Raw genomic sequence first — 23,111 nt, 5'->3', positions numbered from 1 at the left:
TGACACCGTGGTGGAACCTCAAGACCGAAAAGCACAAACTTAGATAAAACTTTCACAAGGTTTGACTGTTGAAAGTTGGAAGCTGGCTGATAAAGGCTTGCACTGTCATGAGAATCTTAAGCCACACCCCACGCTGTGAAGGAAATGTTGCTCTATCATGTCTAATAGTAGAATAACTTAAAAAGTCCTGGAATAAATTCCTTACCAAAACATTTCTTCACCAATGTGTTTGTAAAGGTGTCTAGTAACACATCCCACAAAGACTGAAATTCAGTTTCCCTGAAAACATTCCTTGGGGTAAAGGCGGCTCCCACAAAAATGTGAAAAGTGATGACTCATCACTAAACCATTTGCCCAAGGAATGTTTTTTTGTGCAAAACAAATGCTTGCAATGGATTCAGAATCATGTAAAAAACCCTAGTTTGACCCCTCACATGCTACTTAAAGCATATTTATTTTGGTGTGTTTTATCCTGTATAGGGACCCCAACTTTCAGCAGCTGTCACGGATTCTCCTAGGGAAACTGAATTTCAGTCTTTGTGAGATGTGTTTGTGAGAGCACCTTGGCAGAAGACTGGTGTCGTTAGGATTTATGCCATCAATGACACCAATGACATCACAGAAATGCACCTAAGCGCGTTTAGATGATCTGTAACTGTTTTATATATCAGTGTTATATACAGAGGTGGAAAAAAGTACACACATTTTGTAAGTAAAAGTATCGATACTGCACTGTAGATGTACTCCGTTACAAGTAAAAGTCCAGAATTCAAAATGTACTTGAGTAAAAGTACAATATGAAATTGTCAGGATCAAATTGTACTTAAAGTACCAAAAGTAAAAGTACAAAATGTTTGAAAATAGCAGATCTACAAGCTCACAACGTGTCGCATCGCGACGCTGTGAGCTTGTAGATCGGCTATTTTCAAACAGCCATGGTATAAAATAGGCTAAAGTGGTTGATGTATGTTTTATAATATTATAATGTATATGTGCAAAGTAACTAGTAACTAAAGTTTTCAAATAAATGTAGTGGAGTAAAAGTGCAATATTTGGATCCGAGATGTAGTGGAGTAGAAGTAAAAGTATTGGAAATTGGAAATAGTAAAGTACAGATACCTCCAAATTGTACTTAAGTACAGTACTTGAATAAATGTACTTAGTTACTTTACACCACTGGTTATATATCATTCAAATCTTACAAACTGTGAGCCAAATGGTACAACCTGTGGGCAACCAGTGGGCCCCCAGCCCACAGGTTGGGAAACGCTGGTCCACAGTTTGCGACTCTGTAGAAAGAGAGCCACGGGGAGGGAGGCCGGCGGCTAGGCTGTACTGGACCACACTGTCCAATAACAAGGTGGAGCCAGTGATTAAAGCAGGGTCTTACAGAAGATAGAATGTTTGGCCAGGTGGTACTGCACCAGGCCGCTGTGTCTATCAGCAGGGTGGGGACATTAAGCTGTTCAGACAAGGCATCACGCCGGGTAACAGTTAGATAGCTGGGGTGTCCCTTACATGTATTTGACAGCAGGGAGTTTATGAGACCGGGGGTGGAAGGGGGCGACCGGGACAAGTGAAAAAACAAATTGAGGGATGGAGATGAGAGGGGTTGAGAGGATAACGGAACCGTTTGACACAAAAGACACAAAGGAGAGGAGGAAGAGTAGAGGAGAGAAGAGCAATGAAATGACTAAAGAGGAGAGAAGAGAGGAATTAAAAAAGCTAATTAAATCAGCTGTGGTGACAGCTATATTATACTGGGATTAAGGAGCCAATTAATCATTAATAGCATAATGATCATTTTGATTTCATTATATTTAATTATTTTCTCCCATGTTGGATCAAGTGTCCGGTTCTCGCTGTGATGATGGGCACGCACTATGGGAACGCTGAACACATAATTATAGAGCAACGAAGTCATGACGTGACTCGCTCATCTCCCGGTTCCACCGAAGTCATTTCTCTATGGAGAATAACATTGAGTCATCTTAAAATCGTCTCATATAAGCATTGTGGTCCAAAAATAAACAAACGGTCTTTGCGATATTGTTGGAGAGGTGGCTCTGTATGGTTTATGATAGTCAGTTACTCATATTTGATACAGTCCGTTTCTGGTGAAAATTTAACTAATTCGGCGACAACAAGAGTCAAACCGCTGAAATAATTTGTTTATAATTGGAACACAGTTCTTATATGACGCAATATGAAAAAAGGTCTATGGGAATTCAGAATGTGTGAAGAAAACCGCGAACCAGGTAGGATGTGTAAATTACGTCACACTTCGCTGCTCTATAGATTTAAGATGTTATTTGCTTTGTTTTCCCATGCTACAGAGTTGGATCCAGTGTCCAGTTCAGCTGTGATGACAGTTACGTTCTGCAGGGATCCAAAAGTATCACCTGTCAACGAGTTACTGACACGCTGGCTGCCTGGAGTGACCACAGACCTATCTGTAGAAGTACGTTTCTGTCTGTCTGTCTGTCTGTCTGTCTGTCTGTCTGTCTGTCTGTCACGTTGTGTTGTGTTGCAATGCATCGAATTGCAAACTGCAATGCATCAATGCATTGTGTTGTGTTGCGATGTGTTGTGATATTTCACCTATTTCGCAGAAAGTTCGCCCATTATGACAGGAACAGAATATGTATGCTAGGCTTTATGTGGTTGAACTCTGCAATAGTTTAGTTGTCGCACCCTAATCATGTTTTTTTTGCGGAAAATGTGTCACTGTTTTGCATCCATGTTATGAATGTGGAATGTGTTTAGCTAGGCTCGTTTTGATGGATGAGAGGCTGACATGTCCACGCATGCTCTGAACATAGGCTACACAGATGGCCAGCGCACACTGATTTGGTCAAACTGACGTTATAAAACATTGAGCGGTAGCCATGCCTAATTGCATTATATGATACTGTATATACTGTATATCGATTGCACATGTATTCCCCAAAGTTGATGATTATTCAACATTAAATTATTTATTTGACAGCCTTTCTATCTATAATGTACATTTTGCATACAGTATTATCTGGTTAATTAAAGTAGCATTTCAGCTATTGTTGTGTGCCAGGCTATTTATCATTCACAGACATATAAATATAATAAAATGTAAATAAAACACTCATGCAGACACAATAACAAAAAAAGTTAAATGATATATAAACATTTAAAGCTTTACTCTCATTTCATTAAAAAAAAACACACATCTCTATACTCTGGTCTGGAGCCGAATATTCACCAATTACATTAATGGTTAATGTTTGTATGAATAAAACACAACACTATCTTGGAATAAATTGTATGTGCAAGCAGTATGTGTTGGTCATCCTAGATATGTTGTGGCTATGTTGTGAGTTTGTCTATCCATAAACTCACTGTGTGTGTGTGCGTGCATGCGTGCGCGTGTTCTGAATAGCTATATCTCTACATCTTTGTTGGCAATGGTGCCTTTCTAATTAGCTTAGGCCTAAGCAAACCCAAACAAATAAGCCAAATTCACCAGCCAGAAGGTTTATACTATTCCCCCTTAACATCCGCTGGGATTTATCAGTTATGAATTATGAGTGCCAAGGTGAAAGTGACTCCCTTGTGGAGCATTCTGGTTAACCCGGATGTAACTGCCTCTGATATGATCAGTGATCTTAATTGAGAATCTTGAAATATCCAGCGACACTTTCTCTTTTTGCTGTGCAGCTGATCTGAAATGGGTTTATTATCGAAGGGAATTTGGTGACTATGGCATAAGCATAATGGGAGTAATGGGAGTCTGAAAACAGGCCCTTCTTTCACCCAGTTCCTTTGTCTGCCGTTTGGAGAAGCGCTGCCTGTGATCCCTTCTGCAGCTGTATTGGAACCTTTTGCAAAATAGCTGATGACACATGTGGCTCCCTTTATGTATACTTTGATGGCACTTTAAGCTCCACCTGTTGTCCACGATTGTTCCTCCGGTTAGAGCAGTGTTCTATCTTTTTCTAATGGAAAGCTATACTGCCAGGTGTGCAGGCACACTTGTAAAACTATATGCAATATAGCCACTTAACTAAATGTTTCATTTGATTTATCATGAAGGATCCAACTAAAAACAAATGATGGGTGGCTGCCATTCTGAAACTTTCCAAAAAGGTATAATCTGACGGTTGCTTATCTCCCGATTAAGGAGTCTTACTGGTTTTATACTTTATAAGAGTAATATAGATGCTAGAATAGTAGCCTATAGACACTGAAGTAGATAGATAAAGCACTTTTAATTAGCATTCATTTTATAGTATTTTATTAGTATTATACAGCAGTGATCCTCAAAGGGGAGGGTGGGGGGTGTCCAGGAAACACCAGGGGAACTTCAAGGGGTACCAAGAAAATGACTTATTATAGCATCACAATCAGTTTAACCACTTTTTTACATTGCATATTCAAAAAATAGCTCTATATAGATCTCACAATCTTTTCAAATGGGGGTCTGTATGGCCAAACACAGTAATTGTGTGGTCCTTGACATGAAGCCGTTTGAGAATACTGCATATATATTCTGCAGACAGACTCTCCTCGCAAGCTCAGGGACACTGAATGTAGCCTAATGACGCCCTGACTGACTAGCTGACTAAATACGTATGTGAGTGGCAGAGCAAAGACACAGTGGCTCCAGCTGCCCACACACACAGTGACAATACCCTGTTGGCTTCATTGCTCCGCACGGAACAGAGAGACAGCTATAGGACGTGCACACAGTCACACACACATTGAAGGCTAGTATCCACAAGGACAATGTCACACCTCATACCATTACAATACTCCCCATGAGCTGTGTGTGTGTGTGTGTGTGTGTGTGTGTGTGTGCGCGCGTGACTGTGCGCGCACGCAGGCACGTGAGCGCACACGTATTTGACGGACAGGCAGTCCCCTATGCTCAGACACATACTGTAGGGTCTCTGTCACATCATATTATTGCATAAGTGTGTGTGTGTGTGTGTGTGTGTGTGTGTGTGTGTGTGTGTGTGTGTGTGTGTGTGTGTGTGTGTGTGTGTGTGTGTGTGTGTGTGTGTGTGTGTGTGTGTGTGTGTGTGTGTGTGTGTGTGTGTGTGTGTGTGTGTGTGTGTGTGTGTGGCTGCAGGGACCTGCCTGACTTGCTTCCTGACTTGCTTCCTGACTAGGGCTATTCCTGTCAGCCAGAGAGAGACAGAGAGCAGAGATGGAGGAGGATGTGACAAAGAAAGACTATATATACACTGTATTTGGTTACAAAATGTACGCACATCCATTTCTAAAATTACTACTCGGAAATGCACTATGAAATGTATTCTCCTCATATTTTTAGCTTGTTTTTATCAGACATTTTAGATTAATTGCATACTATCCTTATTTGACTTTTTGGGGGACTACTTTCATTTTATATTCGCTCACTGCAAAAACCTTGTTCATATTACGTGCAAACGGTGTATTGAGGAAATGATACTCGTTGACACTAAACAGAATAGATCTTGGGCGTGCACAACAGCCCCTGTCCGTGTAAACTCATTATTTAAACATCCATCCATTTTATGCATATTTATGGCCATGTTTTAGCCTGACAACTGAACTGTCAAAAGACCAAGCTCTGCATGTCAACCTGTGGTCATGAATATTGATGAAAATGCCGGCAGGCTGATGAGGCTTATTTTCCATTATAATGTTCTGACCGTGCGGAACTTGTCCGCAGACCTTTGCTTGATCCGTGGCCCTCTACTGTCTGATGTGGAATGTGCAGGACTAGGTCTTCCCTTTGGCGCGAGCAGTTTTAATTCACTCTTAATGCATTCCCAAAAGAATGGGGGGGGGGGATGCGCACGGAATGGCTGTCAAAGATGTGTATACATGTGTAAAATGTAATAAGTACACTCAGAAGACATGGGCTACGGTCATGCACGCTATAATTTTTTTGTACGAGAAATGTTGAGAGCTTGTCGATCTTTTGTTGGTTTTGATCATTAATCCAAAATGGGGATGTTAACGTGTGTAGGTTTACAGTGGCTTAAGACACTGATTCATACTGATTATACACTAAATCAACCAACCATGAAACCAAAGAGATTTGCATGCGTACGTGTGTGTGTGTGTGTGCGTGCGTGTGTGCGTGCGTGTGTGCGTGCGTGCGTGCGTGCGTGCGCGCGTGCGTGCGTGCGTGCGTGCGTGCGAGCGTGCGTGCGTGGAGTCCAGTCACGGTGTGTCCTGACATAAGACATGCACGCTGGTCAGCACAAGGACAGACAGGCAGTGGATTACAGAGGAACAGACAGATTTAGCAGCAGTACGACTGTGATGTCAGGTTGAGAGACTTGCAGAGTAGCTGTGGAGTGTCACGCTCTGGGATTCAAACCCACAAGTCCCTCTCGTCTCTGCTGAGACTTTACTGTTAATTAGAAACTGGTCTCTGAGTGAATGAGTCACACAATGTGCTGTGTGTGTGTGTGTGTGTGTGTGTGTGTGTGTGTGTGTGTGTGTGTGTGTGTGTGTGTGTGTGTGTGTGTGTGTGTGTGTGTGTGTGTGTGTGTGTGTGTGTGTGTGTGTGTGTGTGTGTGTGTGTGTGTGTGTGTGTGTGTATGCGTAATTACATGCACGTGTGCGCTCGCGTGTGTGTGTCCTCTCTTTTCCAATTAACAAGTAGATCAGTCATCGGAGTTCTTTCTCTCTTGGTATCTCTCTCTCTCTCTCTCTCTCTCTCTCTCTCTCTCTCTCTCTCTCTCTCTCTCTCTCTGTCTCTCTCTCGTTCCCCTCTACCTCTATCTCAATCAATCCACTCTTTCCTGCTCTATCTCTTCTCTCCCTCTGCCTTTCTTTATCTCACATCTCCTTTGCGGTCCCATTTCCTTTCTTTTGCACTGTCAGACTCTTCCCTTCTTCTTCTCCTCTTCTTGTTCTCCTGCTTTCCACTCTGCCTACACAGCAACATCCCGAGTGTTCATTTAACTCCTTTAGTTTTTCTTCTCCTACGGGAGTCTCTCAGTGTTGAAGCAGCACTCAAAATGTTACTGTGTACCATATACTCCTCCCCTCTCTGTAGCTCTCCTCTCCCTCATGCATTTCTTTACTGGTGCCCCTCCCTTTCTCGTTCTTACAGTATAATGGTAGTGATAGCCTCCAGCGGGCTCGTTGACAGATACGATAATGGTGAACCCCGTATCCATCATCAACACCACCACCACCACCACTACGGTGCCTGTTGACTAAAAGTGACTGAAATTTAAAATGCTATGGTAGCCCTTTAATGTTATGGCACCCTTTAAAGAGGATCCTTAACAGAATATAATGTTTTTTTTGCCAAATATCCCTTTAAGGCAATAGTACGGTGACTTTATGAGCCAGTGTACAGTGCTGTAGACAGGCTATATTGCCTTCCACAGGAAAGGGGATTGGCAACGAGGACAATTTCTATGTTAACAGCATAGCAGACTCTGAGAAAAAAAGGTGCCACAGTAAGGGGACACTACCTGTACCTTTTCTCCAAGGGTAACTTGTGTTCCTAAGCGAAAAACCTAGCTCTACAGTAAGGCAGTGGTTGTCTTGGAACTCCCCTTGGGGGAGTTCCAGGGGGTCCACAGCAATATGAGGAACAGTTTAATTGCACTATTCTTTCACTAGGTTAGAAGTTAGGAAGGATTGCTGACAAAAGCTTTTCAAATCGGGTTCCGTGGCCTAATCTGTATCAATTTGTGAGTCCTTGACATCAAAGTGTTTGAGAACCACAACAATAAGGAAGTAGTGTGATCTGTGAAAATGATTAAGTATGCCAGTCACAGCCATGAATCTCTGCTATCTCTGGGTGCTAATTTACCTGTACTGTAGGTTCATATTCTTCACTCTTTGCGATTAAAATTACATGTGTATTTTCAGGATTAGGATCCACAACCACCAAAGAGATTCCTGTTGGAAATCCAATTAAGGATATCAGAGTAAATAATTTAGTTGATTATACAAAATCAAAATCTGTTCACATTTCTTCTGTCAATTTGTTGATAAAATATACATATAAACATATTAATTCAAGCCATTACACAGAGTGACAAAAGTAATGTTCACTAGACTAGTAGCTATGGAACAATGTGAATGGTAAGACTAAATGTTGTGGCAGAAATGTATAGTGCCAAATGTGGCTAATATTTCAAAGTTGCAGAGCCTTTACCCCCCGGCTCCACCGAGCGCGTCGCGTCAACGTCAACGCAGGGAACGCTCCCGTTTTAATCAATGAAGGGTGCTCCACTGCCGACGTCAACGTCCGCGTCGGACGCTCAAATTCGCCCCGGTTCATTTTTTGACGGCGTCTGACGCCGGCACAACGCCATCATTTTGGTGGAGCCCTAGCCTTAGGGATCTCTCTCGGACAGCCGGACAGCAAAACTATCATTGTTATTGTCTATTAGTTTTATTAGTATTGCATGCTTATAAATAGAATATGACCATTCAAGGACGGCATGTCTGAGTAAGTGGACACCATAAGAAGGGTCTGAGATTGGTCCAATGTGTGCTTTTGCCCTTGGGGCTTGGAGGCAGGGGAGAGAGAAGAGCTTTTGGGAGTGTTTGCTTTTCCTGCTGTTGGATGTCACAATAAACTTTAGCTTATGCTTTCACCTTCCGTGTGGTTAGTATAACTTACACCGCGGCAATTTAACAAAAATGTGTTTGCTGTTGTGATCAAGCCTGTGGTTATAAACACGATAACCACACGGCAAATTGAACCCTCAGCTAAATAAGCAGATTCCTTCAGTGATGATGTGAACAGTAAAATAATTGCCTACAGTGGGGTGTGTCATTAGTGTGTGGCCTGACTTCCTCCTGATATTCACAAATCCTAGGTAGTTTTAGCCACAAATGTAACCATGCGCTTTATGTGATCTCACATCATGCATCATGTACTGTATAGTCATGTACTACTGTACAATACTTTAGTGTTCTGTAGACATAAAATGGGGAAATGGTAAAAATTGTTCCAGTTATCTCAGTTAATTGCTGAACTATAGAGTTTTGATCACTGTAGTATCACTGAAAATACCCAGGCAATCTTATAGCCTTACAATATTTAGTCACAATACCAGCTCATTGGCCTTGTGGTAAAGGGTATTCTATCCGGCCGCCATGAGATTGGGAGTTCAGGATTCAATCCCTGGTCGAGTCATACCAAAGACTATAAAAATGGGGGTCCTACTAGCTTCGTGCTTGGTACCCAGCATCAAGGGTTGTGGGTTTATGTCCGGAGGGTTTACATGTACATCAAGCTGCCTCACACTACGGAAACAGAAGATAGGCTCCTGACCTATGGGCCACATGGCTCGGGTGTCGGGAACCATTGGTTCTCAAGGCTACTAACTTGTACCATTTAGTCACAAATATGACAACAAAATGTCATCAACGCAGCAAAATATGGATATGTTTGACAGTCTCCTGTCCCAGAGGGGTGGCTCATAGTGACAGTTCAAGTTCAGAGCATGGTGGCTCTTTAGACTGCCCTGATTGGTCAGCTTAGCTAGCTGTATAAGATATGGACTGATAGGGCTGAGCGATATGTCTTCAAATCAATATCACGATTATGACACGCGCTTGTGTCAATTACGATTAATGAGAGATCATTAAAAATAGAAGATCTTCAAGCTCACAACGTGTTACGATGCGAGACTGTATTTTTGTACGCCACCCTTGTACAACAAAATGCTATAATGCAGGGTTAGGTGGTTAATCAGACTAAACTATTTAGCCGATTATAAAATAAAATGAATTAGATAAGATTAAGGCAGTTAGAGGCTCTATATATTTTGGGTTAATTGCCTTATAGCCCTAGGCTGATATCATTTATTCCCCTCTTGGTTATTTTATCCCTCCCCTCATCCCAGGCAAATAAAAGCTGAGTGTGTGATAATATTCTATAACTGTAGAGTTAAAAGTACTTTTCCCAACCGTGCCTGTCTCAAGATGATGTTTTATCTCACAGTTTTGTGGCATAGGAGCTATAGACCTGGCTAAATGTGAACAAATCACAGTCGGACACACTTTATTAACAAGGCTATTCATTGTATTGCACACATGTAAATTGGTTTGACATGTCATGTAGTCACACCTTGAACAACTGACAATGAACATAGGACTGCAGCTAAATGTCATGTACATAAAATACACAGGTCAGTGTAACAGCACATTACAAAACATATTAATACATGCAGAATAAACATTACACAATACAGACAATGCTCACCGTGTGATATTGAGGTGTTGGATGAGGTATTGAGTGAGAGCCCACTGTACACATTTTCGCTCAGGTAGAGCAGTGGTTCTCAACCTTTTCAGCCCGCGACCCCCAAAATAATCATATTTTAACTGGGGACCCCCTCACCGTCCGGACCGGGAATCGAACCGGTGCCGCCACCAGGCTACACAAAGCCCCCATGTGTTATGCGCCTGGACTAGTAGGCCAGCGGCCCTCCCCCTAGAAATCTATTTTAAGCGTGTCGTGGGGGGCCCAGACTGTGTCCACTAAGTAGAGTAAGCTTTCAACTCCCCACAGATACCTTTGGTTTGGTGAGCAGCGAAACAGTTTTTTGTTATTTTCGGACCAGACAAGAGGGTTTTCCAGTTTTGCCAAACCTTAGCGGAGGTAGAGGAACATACTGTAGCGTTAGGCAACACATTCTCACCCCCAAGGTGTCAGATACCTGACAGGTACCCTACTGCTTCAAGTAGGGGACGCCACAGGTATGCCCAGTGGTCTAAAAAAAAAAAAACATTCCCCTAGTGGGATTCGAGACCACTATGTAGGTTTTTCCATCCACCCGACGCTCCTGATCACGCCACTATCCACAACGGAGCCCTGCCGCCTTGGAATTTCTCCCTCCAACTACTCAGTGGCCAGTGGCATGTAGTAATGCAGTGAAGTCTGAACCTGAGTATCTTAACACACTAATAAATCCTCCATGTTAATTAATCGCGTACAAATGTACCCTTATGGGTCCATTTGGTTACATTTGTACACACTGAGAGAGTTCAAAGGAACACTGAGGATTTTTGTGTGGCTTCGGGGCACAGAGCAGAGAACGCTGCACACAACATTTGTGTACTCAGCAAAACATCCCGTGGCTAAAGGTTAAAAAGGCCTCCATGATTGCCAGTAGCCACACGTGTGTGTGTGTGTGTGTGTGTGTGTGTGTGTGTGTGTGTGTGTGTGTGTGTGTGTGTGTGTGTGTGTGTGATCGTGATCAGAAATCATGCCTGAGGCCATAGCATGATCATTTACTCTGCAAGCACAGCAAGTTGACGCTCACTCGCGCTTGTGCGTACACTTACACACACACGCATTCAAACACATGTTTAATACATAATCCATGTTCTTGCTATGCCGCAGTGTGAGATTTGCTGTTAGATATGGCAGCAAGCGTGCTTGACTCAGTAGTGATTAGCGTGGAGTTTGTTATCGATCTACGTTGGGGACGGGATGACAGTCTAATTACATTAAATAGTGATATTGACTTACTGTACTGAGCAATACGGTAATAATAAGGTACGGGATACTTGTCAAAACTATGGCTTTCCTTTGTGGGAATATTCTGTGTTGTGTGAAAGAATGAAATGGCTACGAGAAAATCAAAGCAATTTGTTTTTAATTATGAGTAATCTTTAAGGAGCACATTCTGAAAGTAAACTTCCAAACTTCCAAAGTAACATTATATACCCAACGTATTTTGCCTTCACCCTCACAGGGGTTAAAGCAAAAAAAAATCCCAAGACGGAAATTTATTTTCCAACCCCCCCCCGCGGCACTGGCCACCTCCATTTGTTTTTGACTGTGCTAAGCACGTCCGAGACGAATCTTCATTCACAACTAAACCAACCGCTCCAACCACCACACGTGGGTAATGTTATGAGAGAAACACTGCCCACGTAGTGTCCGCCTAGTAGCCTACAGCCATGAGCACCAATCATGATAGGCTACGCTGCGTCGGTCCCAAATGAAACACTGCCCCGAAGTTTTGAATTAGCATCTGTATGGATACAGGGGTTAAAGCAAAAAAAAAAATCGCCGCGCTTGAAAAGCGTCTTTTTATCGTTGCTGCCATGCTGCCATATAACAGATTTCTGTTGCACACACAACATAAACAGGCTCCTGGTTCTCTCACCGTTTGACACCAGGACCTGAATGGCTTTCCCGTCACCTCCATTTGTTTTTGACCGCACTGAGCACGTCCGAGCCTTATTGTCGCTGACTGAACCGATGCCACACGTGGGTAATGTTATGAGAGAAACACTGCGATGCAGTGGAGAAATCTCGCCTATTGCCATGAACAGTGAACACCAATCACTCATAATACGTTGCTTTCGGTACCAATGAAACACCACCCCTAAGTATTTCATACATCTGTATGGATCACTTTTGTGAGTGACAAATAAATCCCCCCAAATCTCTGATTTGCAAACATAACAAGTGTTCCGTTGCTTATTTTAACGCAGAGAACGTAAGCAAACCATAGACTGTAGGAAGCAAACGCGTATTGTCAATTACTGCTGCCCCCTGTAAACACATATTTAGATAGTATAGCCTACCTGCTGTTTACATGTAAAACTCCAGTGACTTCTTTTGACACAGCCATCCATACATTACAGACAGAGCGACGTCTCGTTCCTTTACAGCATGATATAATAACACCACCAGTCCACTCATCTATTGGAATTCAGCGTAGGTCCAAAAAGTTTAACAAACTTCCAAACGGTGTACATCGTTTAAGCCACAGGAGCATGGTTTTCTATCATAAATATGAACTTTAGCCAAACTATTGCGAGTAATCCAAGTGTTGTTTTGTTTATCCAGCGCGCAGCATGCATCGTCGCAGTTAGCTTACAGCAGCAACAAGTAGCTACAGAGGCATTTCCTCTCAGTGTAGGGCGGATTTCAAAATAAGAGCCTAACGTAATCTGATCAAGTCAAGTCAAGTCACGTCAACTGGTTTTATTTTTAAGTATACTTACAGGAAATAGTTGATCTAAATTAGAACTACATGACACACCAGCAAGTCTACCGCACCACAGTAGTAACTGATGCTATTATAATTAGCGCAGACGGTTCAGCTTTTTTTCTTTTTTTGCGAATCTTCTCTGATCTCATAAATAGCCCCTAGGGAATCCTCAAGACGGAAATCCGTCCCCAGGACGGAGAACTTTAACCCCTACCCTCAACAGAGGCCTAGGCTATCCTCATTAATAATACAATTAATAATAACAAATATGTTCATATTTAATAGGAATTACAGTATGCTTAATTTGTACTCCTTTCAACTTGTACTCGTAGAAGGGTGTTGCACGGTGGAAATAGTTATGATCAACCGACTGAGAGAGACAAACAGGCAGACAGACAGACAGCAAGGAGGGAGTGATGGGAGAAAAGGAAAGAGAGAGAGAGCCTATTTCACCCATTCACAAACCTGTCCAATGCTGGCTACCTAAACCCTAGCATGCTGATGGACAGCTCATTGCCAGCGCAGTAACCCTGGGAATGCTGGGCAAGCTGATAATGCTGTTCAAGGTGCGGCGGTGTCAGTCTGTGGCGTGCGGACTGACATGTCCATACATGTGCTAGACATGCACGACTTCAGCACAAATCGCTATGTCCATCGACAGAGAAAATCGGCGGCTGACGTCAGCGCAAATTGCCATTGTTGGGTAGCGGGTAAGACCGGGGGTGGCAGGAAATGGGGAGGGGGAGGGAGAGAAAGAAAGAGTGAAGAAAGCAGGGAGGAGTGTGACGGGGGGAGAGAGAGAGAGAGAGAGAGAGAGAGAGAGAGAGAGAGAGAGAGAGAGAGAGAGAGAGAGAGAGAGAGAGAGAGAGAGAGAGAGAGAGAGAGAGAGAGAGAGAGAGAGAGAGAGAGAGAGAGAGAGAGAGAGAGAGAGAGAGAGAGAGCTTGATCAGCGAGAGAGAAGGAGAGGGAGTGGGAGGGATGGAGAGGTGGAGGGAGGGAGAGTGAGAAGTGGAGAGAGGGAGAGAGAGAGAGAGGGGCAGGGAGGTATGGAGGTTTATTTGAGAGTGAACCTACAGTATTTCACACACACAATAAACCGGCCAGTGCTGGGTACCGAAAACTGATAACGTGTTGCAAAGTGCTGCATGTTCTGCTGTGTTTGCGTTTGTGTGTGTGTGTGTGTGTGTGTGTGTGTGTGTGTGTGTGTGTGTGTGTGTGTGTGTGTGTGTGTGTGTGTGTGTGTGTGTGTGTGTGTGTGTGTGTGTGTGTGTGTGTGTGTGTGTGTGTGTGTGTGTGTGTGTGTGTGTGTGTGTGTGTGTGTGTGTGCGCGCAGCGCGCGTGCGGGTGTGTGTGTTTGCGCGTGTGCGCCTATGTTCACGTGTATACAGTATAAAGACAGTATATTTTGGCTTTTTATTATAAGGACAAAGGACAAAGACTCTTTCTCAATCACTTTCTCTGTTTTCCTTTGTTCCCGCATTACAATGTTCAATTGCAAGCAGCAAGCATACTTTTTGATGGCAAAATAAAATGTTCTCTCTCTCTCTCTCTCTCTCTCTCTCTCTCTCTCTCTCTCTCTCTCTCTCTGCAGCCCGTACCTGTGGTAGTAATCTACGGGGACCCAGAGGCGTCATAACGTCTCCTAATTACCCTGTTCAATATGAGAACAATGCACACTGCGTGTGGGTCGTCACTGCAATGGATTCTGGGAAGGTGAGCTCATCATCTTTTCTTTTTTTCCAAACTTTATTGTACCAGGCAAAGAAATCACAAAAAAGACATTCTTACTTCAAATCATCTGGCAAAAAAGTGTTTCTGTGTTGCACTGCATCCACATTTTAACGTGTGCCATAGTCACTATATCATTGAGTACGGTTTGGGACCACTTTCACACTGTTTAATTCATTATGTGGTATAAGTATTATTTCATTTTAAGTAGTTTAGTTTAGTCAAAAGAAATGTTTGGTTTTCCCACTGATGTCACACATACTTATTATAGTAACAAAGTTAACTGTGCTTATCTTTACAATATATCAAATGATGAGTCGCATTCAACACTGCAAAGTAAAATCCTGAGTGTTACTATGATTTAACTATAAAAGTATAAAATTGAGTGTCCTTACAAACTCTGTAGAACTGCAGTACAACCTGCCCCAAATCGCCTCTGGTCTCCTCTGCTCTGTTCTGCTCTCCTTTGCTTTTCATTTCATTTAAACGTATAGGTTCCGAACGGAACCATGTTTATTTAATACCGGAGGACAAGGTCCCCCTATGGGATAACCAGCGCCATCTGGCGCTGCAACAGAGTAAAACTCATAAGCTCCCGTACGAGAAATATCATTTGTCGGTAGGGCTGTCAATCACAAACGAGGGCGCCGCCCCCGAGTGTATAAAAGCCCTGCGGGCTATCATAACTTCCTCTAAAGCCGCACCTCTGCGCCCGCAACTAGCGAACCGAGGGGCTTTTTCGGGGGACCTTGTCCTCCGGTATTAAATAAACATGGTTCCGTTCGGAACCTATACGTTTATTGTCATACCTCCAGACAAGGTCCCCCTATGGGACTCATATACTCCCCGAGAAGTCATGAACCGACAAGACTGTCGTGCACACCGACCACACCCGGAAAGGAGGTCCTGTCAACCGACGTGACCCCTTTCAGGACTGATCCGACCCAGACCCACAGGGCCTGGGCGTGTTCAGACAGAAAAAGACCCTGACAGACCGAGGCCTGCCTTATGCACTAAGGGCAGACACAGGTCCACCTTATAAAATTGCAATAATATAAGGGAAAAACTCAGGGTCCCCCCACGTATCCTAGAGACAGCAGCATGCTATCTCAGGAAGGGGAGAGAGCCGCCCCACTACATAGTAGGAAGGGCAGCAGCACCCAGAACCGTATGCGCCATAGCAGAAGGCGCAACGTCCAGGTGATAGTAGGTCGCAAAGGTGGACGGCGAAGACCAATTCGCCGCTGCACAAATCTCCTCAATGGAGACACCTTTGGACAAAGCCCAAGAGGTAGACACACCCCTAGTACTGTGGGCCTTAAGTGCTTCCGGCACTTCAGACCCAGACCGGGTGTAAGCCAACCTAATAGCATCCACAAGCCATCTCGACAGAGTGGGTTTGGACACCGCTTTCCGTTGACGGGCATTCATGACCACGAAAAGCTGAGAAGTAGACCTGCTGTCCACCGTCCTATCACAGTAGGCCTTCAGGGCCCTAACTGGACAAAGACAATGAAGACGCCTATCCTCCTCTGATGCAAACGGAGGAGGATGGAAAGCCGTCAAAACAACAGGTTCCTTCGGGACCACTCGGTTCTTAGGAATAAAACTCAAATGAGGTTTAAGAAGAACCTTGGAGTCATTATTGAGAAACCTCATACAATCAGGGCTCACAGAGAGCGCATGAAGGTCGCTCACACGCTTAGCCGTAGACAAGGCAAGCAAAAGAGCTGTTTTGAAACTTAAATGTTTCAAAGAGGTCCTCCCAATCGGTTCAAAGGGTGCCTTGCAAAGGCCCTCAAGAACCACTTGTAGATCCCAAACAGGAAACAAGGCTCTGGTCACAGGTCTCAAATGGTCCACACCATGCATGAACTGGACCACCTCAGGGATTTTAGAAAGGCCTTTGCCTGCCACCCCCAGGTGGCAGGCATCAATAGCCGCTAAATAACCCCTCAGTGTAGAGAACGCCAGACCAAGGTCCAGGCGGTCCTGCAGGAAATCTAACACCTTCTGGGCCGAAGCTATATGAGCCGGCTCCTGTAGCTCACACCAGTCCAAAAAGGCATTCCACCTTCCATCATACACAGCCCTAGTAGAGGGGGCTCTAGCACTCTGAATAGTGGCTACAACCATCGGTGAGAAGCCTGCTGCAAGCAGGTTCTCCCTCTCACGGGCCAAACCCACAGGTCTAGGCCCCGTGGGTCTGGATGGAAGATCTCGTCCCCTGCCTGGCGCAGCAGATCCCTGAGCAAGGGAAGCCGCCAAGGGGGTTGAGAGAGCAGTGGGGTGATCAGAGACCTCCACACTCCCCTGGATGGTGTCACCAGAAGAACCTCCTGGTTGGAACATCTGATCCTCTCCAGAGTGGGAAGAATCAGTTCCAGGGGTGGAAACGCGTAGAGAAGACCTTGTGGCCATTCGTAAGCAAACGCGTCCATCCCCAGAGGAGAAGGTCCCCTCACTGAAAAGTAAAGGGGACACTTCGCGTTCTCCTGGGAGGCAAAGAGATCGACTCGCGGTCGACCGAACCTGGAGAAAATCTGCCTCACCACCGCAGGGTGGAGAGACCAATCCTCGTAACGAGGCTCCCCCCTGGACAACAGATCGGCGCCGCCGTTCTGAAGGCCCGGGACATGGGAGGCTCTGATGGACCTCAACCGAGGCAAGCACCAGAGGGTCATCTCTCGCGCCAGCTGATCCAGCGTACGCGAGGAGAGGCCGCCCTGTTTGTTGAGATAATACAGGGCCGCCGTGTTGTCCGTCCTGACCAGGACATGGCAACCCCGGAGAAATGGTTCGAAATGCTTGAGCGCCAAGTAGATCGCCATTAATTCCAGATAGTTGATGTGGTACTCCAACATGGCCTGGGTCCAAAGACCCCTGGCTGAGCGCCCCTCGTGGGTGGCGCCCCACCCCGAGCGGCTGGCGTCTGTGGTGATCACCTTGCGTGACACCACTTCGCCCATGGAGACCCCACTTGTCAACAACGCCTGGTCCCTCCATGGGACCAGAGCGTCCATGCAGACCTGGCTGACTGTCACCTTCCTGTACCCTTGCAGGGAAGGAATCCTGAGCGCCAGTGACCACCGCTGGAAAGGTCTCATATGAAACCTGCCCAGACGCAGAAGTTGCACTGCTGAAGCCATCAGCCCAGTCAACTTCATGCACTCCTTGTACCTGACCACCTGGTTCAGTCGGAAGGAGCCGAGACAAGCCAGAAACCTGTCCACCCTCTCCGGGGAGAGGCGAGCGGACATGGTGGCCGAGTCCAGAGATATTCCTATAAAGGAAATCTGCTGGGAGGGTAACAACATGCTTTTGCCAAAGTTGACGTTGAAACCCAAGGCCTTCAGGTGTGACAACACCAGATTGGTATGGCGCGCCGCTTCTGAGCAGGAGGCGGCGGAAATCATCCAATCGTCTATGTAGTTCGCCAGCCTGACTCCCTGATGCCTCAGTGGAGCAATGGCTGCCTCGGTCACTTTCACGAAAACCCGAGGGCTCAGAGAAAGACCGAAAGGGAGGACCGTGTACTCGTACAGGCGCCCCTCGAAGGCGAACCGCAGGAACTTCCTGTGTGGGGGATAAATGAGGATGTGCTGATAAGCGTCCTTCAGATCCACTGAACAGTGGAAATCCCCCTGTCTCACTGATTTCATCAGTGACTCTGACGTCAGCATCCTGAATTTGAACTTTTTCAAGTGCTTGTTCAGAGCACGTAAGTCCATAATCGGACGCAGCCCCCCTCCTTTTTTCTGAACCAGAAAATAACGGCTCCAGAAGCCTAAACGGCTCTGGTCGCGTGATAACTCCACTATAGCGCCCTTGCGCAATAGTGAGCTTATCTCCTCCCTCAAGGCATCGGCCTTCAAGCCGCGGGCTCGAGTATAAATAACCTTGCTGGATAGGGAGGGTTTTTTCGCGAACTGTAGTCTGTAACCCCGCGTCACCGTCCGAAACACCCAGTGATTCGGATTGCAACGTTTCCATTGCTCTGCACACTGTGCTAACGTGTTGCTGAGCAACGGAGAAGCCTTGGGGTTGTACCGCCTGAGCGGAACTACTGGGCCGGGAGGGAAAGGTTCCATATCCGGGCACGTATCCGTATCCGCTAGACGCCGGGCCGGAAGGCGCGGAGTCACCGGCGGAAAGAGCGTTTCCGTTTCCGGTACGCTTATTTCCGTATCCGGTGGGAGACGAACACGTGACCTCCAAGAATAATAATAATACATGCGACACACAACGACACACAACGTGGAGCCCGGGGGACAGGGTTCATCGCATAAGTAACATAATCCCCGGCTCGGGGAATTGTATTTACGTTTATAACCTGTGCTAAGGCCTTTATATGCTTCCTTGCGGGAAGACGAGGCCGACCCTGGGTGATATGTGTTGGCTTCTTCCCTGACGCTAAGACCAAACTCCTGTCCTGAACTAGAGTCGGCATAACAGTGCCGCTCGGTGGAGACAGAGGGGTATTGCACACTAGAGAGACTATACCACTGTGAATAGGAATTAGCTTGTCTGGGAACATTTTGCAAAGAGAAATATTCTGCTTGTAACCTGTCTGCATGACTGGAGGAAGCGATATTTTCTGAGTGGAAAGAAATTCCAGCCTGGACTTCTCTACACTGGTTAAATTCATGCAAAATGGGGTCGTCTGTAGTAAAGCAGGTGGGTTTGAAATAAACAGGCATTGTTTCATCAACACACTTTTTATTACAGGCACTGGAGGAGAGCACAGAGGAGGAATAAACATTAATTTCTTGGCATGAGAAAAATTGTTTGTATTGTCCAAACGTCTGCGCTTGCAAGGGGGGGTCCCCTGAAATTTCAGGGGGACCCCGCCAGAGTCCAGTGTCACTTTCGCGGCGGCTTCCCACGGGCTTTGTGGGAGCTGGCCGGTATCCCGTGCCTGGGAGGGTGGCGGGATTGAGAGCGGGCTTGAGCCCCCACTGCAGTGTGAGGGGGTCCCGCGGAGGAAGAAGAGGGGGTCCTAGGGGGATTGTTCTGTTTCCCCTGTTTGGAGGTAGAGCGCCCCCTGTCAGCCTGACCAGGGGCCTTGCTCCGTCCCTGTCTCTTTTCCTTTCTGGGTACCTGGGGGTCCGTCGTGGCTCCCAGGAGCTCCAGAGTGATCTTCTTATCCGCCACCTCCTGGCGGAGAAGCTCCAGTCCACCGCCCATGAGGGAGGTAGGGTGGCCGGGGAGGTCTTGCAGGACCTTCTCGGTCTCCTCTCCGGAACTGCCAGGACACTTTACCTTGTCTAGCCACCTGGCACGTTCCGCCTGGATGCAATAATCCATGCCATGTCCAAGCCACTCGATCGCGTGGACATTCAGGTCCATCAGCATGCGCAGCGACTTGTCCATTTCCTCCACCAACACGTCAGGCACCTCCCGCATCTCGCTGAGGAGGCGCCTGGTGGAGAAAAGCAGCAGCTGGGTGGCGTTCATCGTCCTGGCTGCCAGCGCGGACGATCTGTAAGAGTTCCTCACCCTTGAAGACTGCTTGTCATCAAAGGCTATGGCAAACCCAGGAGGCTTCTTACCCACGGCCAGATTGAGGGGAGGCCGGCCTCCAGGACCGGTCCGCTCATGGCTAGGCTTGAGGCTCCCTACCAGGGACTGGGCCATCAGCTTGTCCATGGGAGGGCACAAGGGGATTCCCGCCTTCTCTGCGTCGCGGTAATCGACCAGGAAGGGGAGCTTGGGGGGGTCCTTGTGTGTAGTCCAGGTTGAATGCAGGGCCTCTGCAAAGCCTGGGACTAGTGGGAGCTTTTCCATCCGACGCGGGGGAGAGGACTCCAAATCCTGGCCAAGGAGAGGAATCCTAGCCCGTGGTCCGAGTGGCGCGTCTCCGAGTGGCAGCTCCAGGCCACAACGGATGGTGGCGCGTTCCAGCACCGAGAGCTCGTCCATGGGGATGGAGTCTGGGTCTTGCGCCGCTGCCCCTCTCGCCCCAGCCGGCATGGAAGGGGGGAGAGAGGCAGAAGGGGCTTGGGAGGACGCGGCGGAGATGGAAGCCTCGGCATGAGGAACCACCCTGGCCGCGCCTCCGCCCTGTCCGGAGGGGAAAGAGGACTCGTCCTCCTCCGAGTACTCACCCTCCGTGTCCAACTCCTCCATGTCGCAGTCCTCTAGCTCCGGTTCGTCTCCGTCGCTAGCATGCCAGGAGACGGGGCTAGGTGGCCGCATAGCCCGTAGCTGGGGGACGGAGAAGGAGAGAGGAATGTCACCGACGACTAGAGGGTGGAATTCCTTGGGGGGGACGGTCCATGTTGCAGCTGGCGGAGAAACAACGTGGGCGGTCTTGCATGTTCTCTTCTTGGGCACGGCACCAGTCGAGCCCGTCGGAGAAACAGCAGTGGAAACAGGGGCCGCAGACCCGCTAGCAACGGGGCTACCGAAGCTAGCTGAGGGCGAGGCCGCTGGAGGCCTAACCACGTGGCGAGAAGCAGCGCTGTGGCGTACAGCGCTGTCCGGCACACGAGGAGAGGTGTCTGGGAGGGTTCCGGCGGAGACCGTGGTGTGAAGGCCGTAGCCTGCGGCAGCGATCTCGCATCGTGCCTCGAGGGCTGGAACATCGTACTGGAGGCATTCAGCACAGTTCACCCCCGTGGCCGGGGCCGGAGGGGACAGAGAGGCCAAGGCGTGTCCTACCCCCATGCAGACAATGCAGAACGGATGTGTATCTTCATTGGCGATGAGGCCTTTGCAGCTGGGAAGGCCGCACTTCTTAGGTACCCTAGCTAGCAGGCTGCTAACTGTAGGTCGACGAGCTGCCATCGTGAGCTAACCGAAGCTAAGCGAAGCTAAGCTAAGGCAGGGAGACACGTGGCAGAACGTACAGAGAAGAAGTAAAGACTCAAAGCGAAAGTGAAGAAAAAGACCGAACTGTTAGGAAGAATAGAAGTAGAAACGTACAGGAGAATAATCTATAAAGGCCAGTGGCCGACTTCCTAGTCAACGCTTAGGCTAAACTTTACAGAAAAATATACTTATATGGCTGAGTTCGCGACACTAGTTGCAGGTAAGCAGAGGTGCGGAAGAGGAAGTTATGATAGCCCGCAGGGCTTTTATACACTCGGGGGCGGCGCCCTCGTTTGTGATTGACAGCCCTACCGACAAATGATATTTCTCGTACGGGAGCTTATGAGTTTTACTCTGTTGCAGCGCCAGATGGCGCTGGTTATCCCATAGGGGGACCTTGTCTGGAGGTATGACAATAAACGATCATTTTGAAGGTGATGAGAGAAAGGTTAGGGTGGAGCAAAAAAAAAAGGTCTCAATGCCTCAAACACTTGAAAACAGCATAAAGCGAGAAAGGCAGAAAGAGAGTCAAAGGGTGAGGGGCACAGTGATGGAATATGGAGAAAAGAATTTGACTGAATATTCAGTTGCTCTTTTCAGTTCTGAAGGTGAAATGGAGCTGACAAAGAAAGACTACAGAAAGGGTGAAGAGCATTTGTACCCAAGCAGGTACAGGACTTGACAAGAGATAGACATTGAAGTTTTCAATAAATACACAAAGGAAAATGGGAGTCTCCGTCTCTCGCCACCTCACCTGGCTGTGAGGAAGGGAGGGAATGTGAGAGGAGGAGGAGTGCAGTGAAAAACAGTGCAGGGATAGAAAGACGGAAAACGAGAGAAGCTTGAAATGAACGGGGAAGATAAAGAGAATGAGAAAATAAGAGAAAGAGAGAAATACTTCTTTATAAAAAAAAACAGGTGATGCAATGCTCTGAAGTCATATTTGTTAAACGGCAAGAGTAACTACAACAATCCACTAGCCCCATAATTACCTCCATTCCACCTGTGACCTCCGCCTCCTCCTTTTTCTTCATCATCATCATCATCATCACCTTCTTCTATTTCTAATTCAAAATTCTTCTTCGGTAATCAGTTTGGTCTCAGGATAATGAAATATTTTCTGCACATGAAAAACATTACGTTGGAGAAATCACATCACAACAGAACTGAATCAAATAGAACAGACGCATGCACATAGCCTGAAGGCAGGGCAGATGGAATGGTGTATTGTGTGTGTGTGTGTGTGTGTGTGTGTGTGTGTGTGTGTGTGTGTGTGTGTGTGTGTGTGTGTGTGTGTGTGTGTGTGTGTGTGTGTGTGTGTGTGTGTGTGTGTGTGTGTGTGTGTGTGTGTGTGTGGGCATGCATGCATGCATGTGTGTGTGTGTGTGTGTGTGTCTGTGTGTTAACACATGCTTGAGTTTGGAGAGCAGCTCAACAATATGCTAGAATGTGACAGATTATCAGCTCACTCCAGCTGCTGGCATTTACCGAAGGTTGCTATCTACATACAGAGAGACAGGGACAGAGAGAGAGAGAGATGGGGGAAAGAGAGAGAGAGAGAGAGAGAGAGAGAGAGAGAGAGAGAGAGAGAGAGAGAGAGAGAGAGAG

At 46.6% G+C, this 23,111-nt stretch overlaps 1 protein-coding gene across 1 annotated transcript in view; it reads left to right on the top strand.

The window, feature by feature from the left end:
* The window catches only part of LOC308288605 (CUB and sushi domain-containing protein 1), an 803,860-nt gene that overhangs the window by 424,069 nt on the left and 356,680 nt on the right, over positions 1-23,111 (top strand). The window contains 2 exon segments of the mRNA XM_080730076.1: positions 2,337-2,461; positions 14,554-14,675. Coding sequence (XP_080586202.1) covers positions 2,337-2,461; positions 14,554-14,675 — 247 coding nt within the window.

This window comes from Nannobrachium achirus, assembly GCF_963921795.1.
Source record: "Nannobrachium achirus genome assembly, chromosome: 7".
NCBI classification, from domain to species: Eukaryota; Metazoa; Chordata; class Actinopteri; order Myctophiformes; family Myctophidae; genus Nannobrachium; species Nannobrachium achirus.
Note: the sequence above shows the minus strand (reverse complement) of the source record. Positions and strands in the feature narration are given on the sequence as shown.